General features: G+C 40.7%; 1 protein-coding gene across 23 annotated transcripts in view; it reads right to left on the bottom strand.

Moving 5' to 3' along the window:
• Positions 1-12357, bottom strand: part of FBXW11 (F-box and WD repeat domain containing 11) — a 124364-nt gene that overhangs the window by 9183 nt on the left and 102824 nt on the right. For all 23 annotated transcript variants that reach the window (XM_008509770.2, XM_070570329.1, XM_008509752.2 and 20 more), the window contains 6 exons: positions 9041-9159; positions 7116-7365; positions 4384-4502; positions 2437-2547; positions 1444-1522; positions 214-399 (listed from right to left, as the gene is read on the bottom strand). In XM_008509770.2, the coding sequence (XP_008507992.1) occupies positions 238-399; positions 1444-1522; positions 2437-2547; positions 4384-4502; positions 7116-7365; positions 9041-9159 (840 nt within the window). In that variant the 3' untranslated portion in view covers positions 214-237. The remainder of the gene's footprint in view (positions 1-213; positions 400-1443; positions 1523-2436; positions 2548-4383; positions 4503-7115; positions 7366-9040; positions 9160-12357) is intronic.

Below are 12357 nucleotides of genomic sequence, written 5' to 3'. Positions count from 1 at the left end.
TATAAAAACCCACACTATGCGGGATTCCGATTCAGCCCTTCTTTTGACGTGGCCATAAAGATCTGGCCTTATACTCTAATTCCACAAAGTTGGTGCATCTCATAAAGACTAACTGCCTTGGTTCCTATCACTGAGAAAGGAGCCAAATCACAAAATCTCCCCAAAGAGAAGGCAAATTCAATCAGCAAAATTACAAGTGGGGGAAGTACTCACCTGAAACGGGTAAAGTGCAGACTGTTATCTGGAGATGTAAGTGTATGTTCTGGAGGGAGAACGGGTCTCATTCTGGGCACTGGGAGGCACATTTAAGAAATCCCAAATCAAGATAGTGTCATCATGGGAGCTGCTGATGATTTGAAATTCATCAAACTGTAGCCGAAACACACGTCCAGAATGTTCCTGTGAAATACAACAGCTTGATGAATAAAATGAGACCTTTACATGCCCTCCTATCTCACTATGAGGGATTTGGCTCAGGCTCAAAATGCATCTACTTATCCAGGCTTCCTAAATAACTTTCCAGAGCTTACTGAGCTTTGTACTTCACCCCAGGAACAAATACTCTGCTTTTCCTTCTAGGCCTTTTCTTTAATTAAACTTTGTATCCTAGATCCTGATCCATTAACATGTCAAAGAAGAAAAATTATGGGATCATCTCACAAAGGGTCTTAGAAAGGTAAACAACAATATTTAATACCCATTACTGATACACTTTAAAAACCAGAACCAGAAGGATAGTGTTTTTAACATGACCAAGACTATCTACCTCAAACCAAAGCCAACATCAAAATTAATGGTGAAATATTAGAAGCATTCCCATTAAAATCACCAAGAAACCAAGAACGGCCCTAACTACAGTTCTGCATGTTTGAGTTAATGCAAGAAGCGAAGAAACAGAAATAAAAGGTGAAACTACTGAAAATAAGAAAAATCTATCAGTGTTTTCAAAAGACCAGTCTCCGCAAAAATACAAAAACAAGCAGACTATTAAAAATAATGAGGCATGGTAAAGTTGCTAAAACAGGATTAACGTATAAAAATAAAGTACTCCCATATCCCAAAGCAACAATCCATAGAATGCAGATTGTGGGGAAATTCCATCATAGTAGTACAAAAATGTGCTGTGTTATAAAAATAGAACATAACCAGATACCCATGTTAAGAAATCTCCCAAAGCTACAGGAAGGAAATACTTCGTGCTCGATGAGGAAACCAGTTCACCTACAAATGAGGAGCCAGCTTTCATATTCTAAGATATACTAATGCTCCTTAGGAAAGAGCTCACTGGAATGGGAATGTCAAATATTCTCTGATTTTGGCTAAACAAAATGAACAGAAGAGTGCGTTTCTCTGAAGGCACGCTGTGAGACGCGCTTTCCGCGATACACCAAGGCAGGACTACGTGCGGGGGCCATCCCCCAGCACAGGGGACAGATCACGTACCACCAAGGTGCGCAAACACAACGTGCTGGCCGGGGCCCGAGGGTCAAGAGCAGCTTGCAAGTCCCAAACTTTAATTTTCCTAGAAAGGAAAATGAGATTGTGATTAGTGGAAAAGTTAACATTTTATATATTGTCAAGCATTTCCTTGACAGAAAGGAGTGCATTTGAAGTGCCTATTATAAAAGCTAATGGGGAACATGTTTACATTTTTACAAGTTATTTTAAACCAATTACACTTGATTTTGGAAAAAATAAGGACCTACACATTCTCAGAATTGCTGAAATTGTGAAGAAATATTACTTTAAGGGAGACAAGAAAACAATTTCAGGTTATCTAAATTCAATTCCTGACTTGATGATTTATGTCACCAAATTCATTAATCAGGGGGCTCTCTAGGGCTGAGCAGGTGCTGCTGACAGAAGCTAGGGTTCTCTGTGAAATTCCAAGGATACCTTTCCACAAACTAAGCAAAATGCTGAAAGTTAATAATAGGAATATAAACAGACCAACTAAACTAACCCGTTTGTTAAGTATATACAAGGTGATCGTGAAAGGTTCACAGTTGCCATTTGCTTATTTAAAATATCATGAGGCTTTTTAAAGAAGATTTGTTCAATTTACCAAAGGGGGAAAAGAAAGTTATCACTGAACTCACCAAAACAAAAAGAACAAGAAAAAAGCCTGGTTTCATTTAGGGGTAAGGCAAAGAACTGAGCTCCCGCATAGCCTAAGCTACCCCTCGAGTCTACAATCATGGTTAGAAGTGTAGGCTTACGAGTCAGAGAGGCTCTGCTGCTGTGGGGTATGGGGCAAGACAGCTCACCCTTCTGGACTGAATGGCCTCACGTGATCGAGTGATGTAGTAACACGTGCCATCCATCACACGAAAAGTACCAAGCACTGGACCTGGCACAGAACAGCCACTCAACGTGCAGCCCTTTTTCACTCTTGATATAGTTAGAGCAGTGCACGTGAACATTTGAAATACACACCCATCATAAGCCCCACTGACAATCCTCTTGTTGTCAAACCGGATGCATCGAACCAATTCTTCATGTCCCTCGAGGACTCTCAGACAGGCGCCACATTCGATATCCCATAGCCTTCAACGAAAACCAGATCTCTGTGAAACAACTGCCCACACGTGACCCAGCCACCCTCAGGCTCTATCTGTCCTGTACGAGGTCTTCACCATCCTGGAATTCTTTACTTCTGTCTGACTCCCAGGCCACACTATACACAAAGATAGATATGCACATTTATGCCGTTTGTGTCTTTTTAAGCACTAACTTGGGAGGGAGCCTTAATTTTCATTGTATTTCTTTTTGTATCATTTGAAACAGTTTGAAACGGTTTTTAATCGCGTGGTGTGTTACTATTTGTTAAACAAGATTAACCAACAGGAAACTTCAATTATATTTAGTTCCTAGGCATGCTCTTGATGTCTGAGTTGATGAAACCATATAGCCAAGTGGTCTAGGAAGGACGTCTTGAGGGGGAGATAGGATGGCAGGCGGTAACGGAGAAGCAGCGCGTGCTCACACATCTGAGGGCGGGGGACATTTACACATACAGCCAGGGGGTTAGGCTGACAGCCCAGGCACTGCTAGCCTGGAGTCCATGAGGTCCACCGAGGACCGCTGTGGTGGACCAGCATGGTGGGCTCCGTCTCCTGCCCAGTTTTGGGCCACCCTTTCCTAGACACATACCGCATACTAGGGTTGTCCAGTGTACCAGGTCAGAGTGGAGACTCTCATTAGAGATATGCACTGTCTTGGAAATATAAACCCACTGACTACATCTAGCCTTTTTTTTTCTGTATATGATTTATATAACGATTCTGGAAATAGAGGGGTTTTTTTTTTACATTATCATTGATTTTTCTACATTATTTGCAATAAGAAATCACACAAACTAACATGTACAAAATAAAGGAAGCAAAGCAGTTCTCTAATGGTCTTCCCTCAGTCTCTCCACCTGCTCCTATCATACGTCCACCCTCAGGAAGGCCTCTCGCCAGTGCTGTGGCCACGGCCTCTCTAATTTACTATGAGCAGCCATTCAGCACTGCCACTATGACTCCAAAGAGATTCCCTTCTATGAACTATAAAAAGCAACATCCATTATTTTGTAAAACCTCAGATTCCAATAAGAAAGTTAAGGACTGTTTATTGCTGAAATACTAATTCATACAAAGCATAATGAACACAAGACAACTAAAATTCAAGTACAAGACTGACTTTTATGATATCTTAAAACTTAAAATGGTAAAGAAAACTTATAGTAGTTATAGCTTTTCCCTTCTGTCCTCCCTCCCTTCTTTTTGCAAATAATGTTGAATCCAATCTTTATTTTGCCCAAATATTAGACAATTCGGTTATAAAAAGCTACTAGTGTATACTGGGATAGTGGAGAAATGACTTGGGATAATTAAATAGATATTTAAGGGAAGTTCCTAATAAGATATAGTGTTTAAAGGATAGTTATATTTATTAGAAAGCAAGAATACTGAGTGCTGAGAAGAAAAAACGGAGACAAAAATCAATGAACAAACAGGAATGGATGGTTTTGTAATGCAGTCCTGGGAGAGAAATAAGTACACTCCCATCTGATGGGGAGGGAGGCAGGACTCACAGGGAAGGGGAAGTGAAGAGTCAGGCGGGAGCATCCTGCGTTCTGAGGTGTTCCGGTATTAAGCGATCTTGGGTGGAGCTGAGGTTATAACCTTGTGTACTGAGGGAATCTTGGGAGAACACCCAGGGCATACGTAGTTTACCCACTTTATATGCAGAGCCAAACAGATTACATAAGTTACCCAAAGTTTTCTGATCTGAAGCATCCTCAAAGACTCTGAGTCTTCTGAGCATTAGGACTGGGAGATGAGTCAACACTATGGCAAAAATCAGCCTGCTCTGCCCCAGCTTCCAGCTTCCACCCACCTTATGGTATTATCTGATGAGCCGCTAACCACCAGCCGATCCCTGTACTGGAGACAGGCAATGCCTCGCTTGTGCCCATTCAGAGTACGAACAAATTCACAGGTACTCGTGCTCCAGACCTGTGTAACAAATTAACAAGATTTTTAAGAAGCAATGGAGAAAAGTCCTCCCACAATACACCTTTCTAAAAAGATCAGAGTCTCTAATAACAACCAAAATACTTGATTATGAAATACAATTGGGAGGCTGGGGGACAGACTGGACAGCATAAAAATGTCTTGGCTGCTGAGTGATCCAACCGGAATGAAATCGAGGGAAACTGTGAAGTCTCCAAACCTTGCGATGGTCCCAGAGGAACATCTCCTGGATGGTTCAGACATTCATTTGCCTAGAGAGGAGAGTCTGGGCCAGATTTTATGTTTTTACGCCAACTGACATGTCAAACCCAGTGTAACTGACGTGAAAAAGCTTCACCTTTCGCATCCTCCTCTTTTCCAGTCTAGTTTCTTGAACAGCTCCATTTGTTTTGACACATCACTCCTAATATTATGTGTGTGGAATAAATAATCCCTCTTTTGTGAAATCATCTGCAAGGCTTAGATGTCCAGAGACGCACTTAATATATTACAAGCCACATAAGGAGACACAAAGCAACTAAGTGCCCTGAATTATGGTACCAGCTGCATTGGTAGTTGAACAGGATAACGAGATAACCACATGTGAAGAATGAAGTTTGACCTCTACCTCACATTATATACAAAAATTTAATTCAAAATGGATCAAAGACCTAAATATAAGAGCTGAAACTATAAAACACTCAGAAGAAAACGTAAGAGTAACTCTTTGTGACTTTGGATTAGGCAATGGTTTCTTAGCTATGACACCAAAAGCACAATCAACAAAAGAAAAAAACTGATAAACTGGACTTGATCAAAATTTAAATTGTTTGTGTTTCAAAGACCATCAAGAAATTAAAAAGACAACCCATAGGATGGAAGAAAATATCTGCAAATCATTTATCTAATAAGGGACTTGTAACCCTTACAGTTCTTTATGTAAAGAACTTTTGCACCTAAAAGATAGACAATCCAATTTTTCACATGAGCAAAAGATTTAAATAGATTTTTCTCCAAAGAAGATATAAAGATGGTCAATAAGCACATGAAAAGATGCTCGACATCACTGCTTATTAGGGAAACGGGAAGCAAAACCAGAGATACCACTGTACATCCACTAGGATGGCTATAATAAAAAACACAAACAATAAGTGTCGGCGAAGACATGGAGAAGTCCTCCAGGCTGATATTATGCAACAGCAGTTTTGTAATAAGGCCTAAACTCTCTTGACTTCCAGGCACTGGTCTCATACGAGTTGGTGTGACTGAGTGGTGAGTGATTTACTGCATACACATCCCAGTTGCTCAGCTTCCACATCACCCGATCTAAAGTTTGATGTTACCTGCTCTTTGTGAGGCTAGAAACTAGAATGCTATCTAGTGCTGGTCATAAAAAGAAGGTTTTTTGAGCTAAGTTCAAAGGCTCATACATTGCTGGTAAGATTGTAAAATGGTGTAACCATCCATGCAAAAACATTTGTACACAAATGTTTATGGCAGCATTATTCATAACAGATAAAAAGTGCAAATAACCCAAATGTCCATCGCTGATCAATGGATAAACAAAATGTGGTACATCGAAGCAATGACATTTTATTCTGTCATTAGAAGGAATGAAGTACTGATACTCACTACAATGTACATGAATGAACCTTGAAAACATCACACTAAATGAAAGAAGCCAGACACGAAAAGGCCATTTATTGTATGATTCCATTTATACGAAATGTCTAGAACTGGCAAATCCATAGACAGAAAATAGATTAGTGATTGCCAGGGACCAGGGAGAGAGAGCAGAGTTGACTACTAATGGGTATGAGCTTTTTTTGGTGGGTGCTGAAAATGTTCTAGAACTAGTGATGGTTATACAACATTGTGAATATACTAAAGGCCACTGAACTGTGTGCTTTAAAATGGTGAAGTTATGGTATGTGAGTTATAACTCAACAAAGCTGTTATAAAATTTTAAGAAACCTGAAATTTTAAAAAGTTAACACGGATACTGGAATCAGAACTGCATTTCCTATACCCTATGGATCACCCTCGACTACAAGTGCTTGTCACATGTCTGCCTCCCTCCACAGGTTGAGCTTCTTGAAGGCAGGGACAAGTCTGGTTCATCATCCATCTCCAACACCCAACCCAGGGTCTACGGCATGGCAGGTTCTCAAAATTAGGTGAATAAATCAAATCTCAGCTCTGCCACTAACTAGCTGTGTGGTCTCCAGCACACTTCTTCACCCTCTGAGCCACATCTGTAAAAGGCAGGCAATGCCCACCTCAGCAGGTGCTGGGAGGGTGAAGTGAGAGGTAATGTACAAGCTCCTGGCACACCGGTCACATTCAATAGGTTAGTTCTCTCTGCCTTAAAAATGTTATCAACAATGTCATTTCATGAAATAAAAGACTGCTCTCTATCCTGGACGCATGACCCTTTCCTCCTACCTTGCCTGTGACTCTAGAAGCATGTAGAGGAAGACTGCCTCAAGGGCTCATAAGCACAATAGAGGAGAAGAAAGATCTTGCCAGGTATCAGGTTGGTATAAGCCACCTCTGCTCTCTTTCTGTTCTAAGAGGGACAGCAGCAAGCAGTGTTACGGCTGCAGACACACTTACTTTGATGGTTCTGTCACCAGAGGCAGACACGATGTACTTATCATCAAAATCTACTACGTTGACAGCAGCACGATGGCCGACCAGGACACGGCGTAAAGTGATATCAGTGGCTGAAGCCATGTCCCACACAGCAATGGAGCGGTCCTTCGAACAGGTCACCATCAGTCCATTGCTGAAGCGTAAGTGCAGTACAGCCTCATTGTGGTGGATCAATGTGTTCAGAACTTCACCTGTGTTCACATCCCACACTCTAGATGAGAACAGAGAAGCACAATGCTTAATTATTGAGACAAACAGGAAAAGACGCTGGTGTCTGTGCTCTGGGCTTATTCTTGGCAGTAGGCCAGGGAGGTGTGGACTTCACATGGATCTGGCGATCAGCACCGAAGTACTTGCTTAGAAGGAGACCCTACAAACAATTTCTCTATTTGCTGGGTAGAGTTGAGATGGTTACAAAAAAGAAGGCCAATTCTGGCTCTAACCAAGTTTAGGTTTATTTAACAGTCAGGTATTTAAGGATGGTGTTTGCGGGTTTGTATTGATGGCAAAAAATAATTCTTCATGTAAATGGGCTTTGCAGTGATTAGATGACAGAGGGAAGAAGGCTCGGTGTCTGGGGACCTGAGGACAGTTCCAAGCTTAACCTTCTTTTTGACCTTTGACAGGTCTCTGAGTCTATTGTTTCTCCACTGCAAACTGGAGACTGCCAGTCACGATGTGTCATCAATCCCCATATTCATCTATTTACCCAACTGCTTTACGGATAAAGCCAGTGTCTCCTAACTGCTTCCCCTTTGAGACAGGGCGTTCTCAGGGGCAGCCCTTTCACGTCACAGCTCTTCTGTAACCCCAGTCTCCTAAGAGAACAAGTTCATGCAGAGCAGAGGAGGACAGACTCCGGCTTCTAAGGCTAGACATGACCTGTGGCAGAAGCAGCGGCCTGGAAGCACTGAGTCAGGGACGGGATACTAGGCACGCTGCTGACTATTCCAGTCTCTTAGGTGTGCCTATAAAACAATCCTCTTCAAGTCTCTGACTCAGCCTAGAAGAGGGATTTCCTTCCCCTCCACACGACATGCCTTTTCCAAGCCACCAGCAGTCCAGCTGAGGCTTTACCATATGATCTCCAGGCTCTGATGAATTCATCACCACACTGAAATCCAAAGCCATCTGGCGTGCGAAAATGTCCTTGTCTCAGTGGCTTAGGAGTGGATCCCAATGATGTTTCCTTTCTACTCTCTCAACTTCCAACACTGCTTCCCTTCTACTAGGGAACAGTGCCATTTCCAACTTCGTCACTCTCCCTCTGGGGTGGCATCTAAAAACTGGCATCTCCATTACTAGAAAGCTACATAATACGAAGACAGTCTTGACAGACATAAACTCAAGGTTCAAAACTAAGTACTATGCGACTGAGCAAATTACTTAACCTTTCTGATCTCGGTTTCCTAATACACCTATGAAAAAGATAGTATCTACCTACTTAGAAAGGTTGATGTGAGAATTCAATCGGCTAACATTATACAAAGCAATGAGCACACTCTCTGTGTCCTTCAAAAGGTTCTGCAAACAACTGCTTCTGAGTCTCTCAGTATTCGTGGTTACTGCCCAGCATACTCCTAGTGCGCCAGCCTTCTTCCTCTCTGCTCTGGAGCACAGTTTCCCAGGAGGAGAAAGCTAGCCTAATACCAGGCAAAGTGCTTTTATGGGAAAGCATGTTGCCATCTCTATAACATAAGGCAATGGGAATAGGACCTACTTAACAAAAGTTACCTTTCCTGCCAACTTTGCTCAAATGCACCTACACCAAAAGTGGTTCTGAAATAGAGTATACAACTACACCAAGTATGTGTGTGCTTACTGCAGAAGATGGTGTGATCTCAGTCTGCTCATGGAAGGTAAACAGTTCAGGCCCAATCACTTACCTCACTGTGGAGTCTGAAGAGCCGGTCACAATGACACGTTCATCGTACTGGAGACAAAGCACAGAGCCAGTGTGTCCTGTTAACACTTTCAAACATTCCAAGCTAGTTTTATCCCAAATCTATTGAGACAAGATCCACCACAAATAGCGATTTAGTATATCACATTTTGACAAATGTTTTTGTCTCATCTTATTTTCTGAATCATAAAATAAAACAAATGTATGTTACTGTAAATAAGAGAAGTTAAACATCAAACAGGTGGGAAATGACAAGAAGGGCAAAGGCAACAGTGAGTAACTTCCGGAGTGGATGCACTATGCTGTTGATTCTGTCCCCCTAACTACTGTACTCATCATACGTAACAGCCTTACCAAGGGAATTTTCAATAACCTCTGTGGAAGGAGTTGGCTCACCCTCCGGAAAACAATGTGACAACATCTATCAAGAGCCTTTAGAAATGCACACTCCTTAAACCCATTAGATTAGTTTACAAAAATTTAAAAATAAAAAATGTTCAACATTTCAGAAAAACCTGAAAATAAACTAAGAAGAGTTTTTAATGGAAAAATATAATGCTTTATTACAGAGCTAGGTTTTTAAAAAATCAGAATAAAAGTCGTCTATATAGTGACATAACTACTACATATATTTAAAAAAAGAAAAAACAGATTAAAAGGAAGTAAAATGTTAATAATAGTTGGTTTTGTACTTGAGTGTTCTTTTTCTCCCCTCTTTTGGTCTTTCCAGTGTTTCCCAAGTTCTCAATCGTGTTCACATATAGTGGGGGAATTGATTTTTGTAAATTGGATTGTTAAATACAGATTCTGTGGACCTGTGGATTCTTCCCTTGTACACTAATACTATCATAATTTGCAGCGTCCCTAAAGTTTACTGCAAATGGCCAAAATATTACAAGTGCTGGAGACATTGAAGTGTCTTTCTATAAAATAGCAAGGCCTGCTTCTAACTCCTGACCTAGTAGAAGCATGGTTATTTTCAGAATGGTTAGTGACCAAGGACTGGTGCAGAATGAAATACAAAAGGTTCCAACTACCGGTCTAGACGACTCCTCTCTAAAGTGCATTTCTGTCCCACTGTTCTATCTTACAGACCAAATTACTGTAAGCCTAATTTAAACATGGCTGTGTCTCTGTTAGAAGAATTCTTTAGAAACACATGCACTATAAATGAAACGCAAGCCCATTGGCCAGCCTATGCTTTGACAAGGTCCTTATAAACCATCCTTATCTATTCCTTAAAGAAGAGCTGCCAAAATTAAATAATAACATATGTTCCTCTTTCTAGAGTATGTTTGTGGCCACAGGTTATAGCTATCAATAAGTATTACATAAAAATAGAGTTCTGTGGTCCAATATGTTTTGGAAGTTGGGAAATAGGGTATCTCTACTGTAAGACTTTTCAGAGCCTTTATATGCTACTGTATCCTGTGAATTTCTAAGAAGGAGATACCACATGCAGTGTTCTCTAAACTTCTTTGACGAGAATTGTTTTTCAAATTAACATCCTTTAGATTCACATCCACAGAATACCTTTTGGGAAACAATGCCAAACATATAGGAAACCAACAAGACAGTTTCTTTATATGCTATAATTCAGAGTGCTTTTTGCCCTAGTTATCTGAATTACTGAAATTCTACTATTTTTATATATTTTTTAAATGAAAAACAAACAAGCAGAAAACTCCTTTAACTCACCCAAAGTAAAACAACATAGAAAACAGAGCAAGATGGAGAAAACCCACTACAACCTATCTTCCCAGTTGATTATAACTAAAAACTCTACACAAAATACAAACGTGACTAGCTGAGAACTCTGAAAAGGGTGCCGGGAGGGGCAGCGGAAAAGAGCAAGTGGATTGTGGCAAGGAGTACAAATTTGAAGTAGCAATCCTCACGGGTGAGTTTACCATTCCTTTTGTTTGTTGTTTTCTCATTTCTTCTACTGTGGCTCTGGCCCAAAGGCTGGGGGTCCAGATCAGGGAGCTGCACAGTGAACCAGCAGCACTGGCAGTTAACATTCTGAGAGAAACCATTCTTTCTGGACAGAAGGGCTAGAAAAAGGGATTGCTGGGCGCCAAAGAATTTGTGGAGGACCCCATTTTTTTCTCTTTTCTCCCACGGCTTTGATTCAAAGACAGGCCCCAGTCATGGAGACGCATTGCAGAGCAGTGGCACAGATAACTAAAATTCCAGGAGAAACCCCATTTTTCTGGCCAGAGGAAAAGGAGAAAAGGATTCCTGTGGGCTGAAGAGACTTTGGGAAATCCAAGAGGAAAGAGCTGGAGACAAAGGATCCCCTAAATCCTATCTGAAAACCCACACAACACATGACTTCGACTTGCTCTTGAGCTGCGCATGCACAGGACAGACTGAACCAGCACAGCAAAGGCTGTACAAAGGGAACTGACATCTACACTGCTGCTGAAGTCTCAGACTAACCTCTGAGTAGTGTGAACCCAGACAGACTCAAAGTAGCATGGGAAGGGCTTTGAAAAGCCGAAAAGAGACCAGAGCCAGAACTTGTGTTGTAAACCTAATTAAGTTGACTACCAGTGTAAAAACATACTCACCCACACATATATTCTCCAGGATCCATAGTCTTTACATAACATCCATAATATCCAAGATACAATCCAAAATTACATGACATACAAAAACCAAGAAAAGTGACCAATTCTCAAGGGAACACATAATCAATACATAACAAGCTGGAGGTTCCCCAGATGTTGTCACAGTCAAAGATTTCAGAGCAGCTATTGCAACTACATTCCATGAGGTAAAGATAAACACACTTGATATGAATGAAAAGAGAGACATTTTCAGCAGAGAAATAGAAACTATCAAATACAATATCTGAAATTAAAAAGTCACTCAGGGCAGGGTAGGCAATAGCAGACTAGAAATGAAAATTTTAGTCAACTTGAAGATAGACTAATAGAAATTACCCAGAAAAGAGAGGAAAAAAGATGGGAAAAAATGAGGGACAGTAACAAAGTGTCTAATATTTATATAATTAGAATCTCAGAAGGAGAGGAGAAAGAAATTGGTGCAGAAAAAATATTCAAAAAAGTAATGGCCAAAAACTTCTGTAATTTGGTGAATGAAAGGCGTAAATGTACAGGTTCAAAAAGCTCAGTGAAAGACTTCTTAGCTATGACACTGAAAGCATTATCCATGAAAAAAAAAATTGGTCAACAAGACTTCGTCAAAATTAAAATCTTCTGCTCTATGAAAGATATCATGGACAAAATGAAAAGACAAGTCACAGATTGGAAGAAATACTTGCAAAATATATCT

This window comes from Equus przewalskii, chromosome 13, assembly GCF_037783145.1.
Source record: "Equus przewalskii isolate Varuska chromosome 13, EquPr2, whole genome shotgun sequence".
In the NCBI taxonomy this organism is placed as follows: Eukaryota; Metazoa; Chordata; class Mammalia; order Perissodactyla; family Equidae; genus Equus; species Equus przewalskii.
This window is presented reverse-complemented; position numbering and strand designations above follow the sequence as displayed.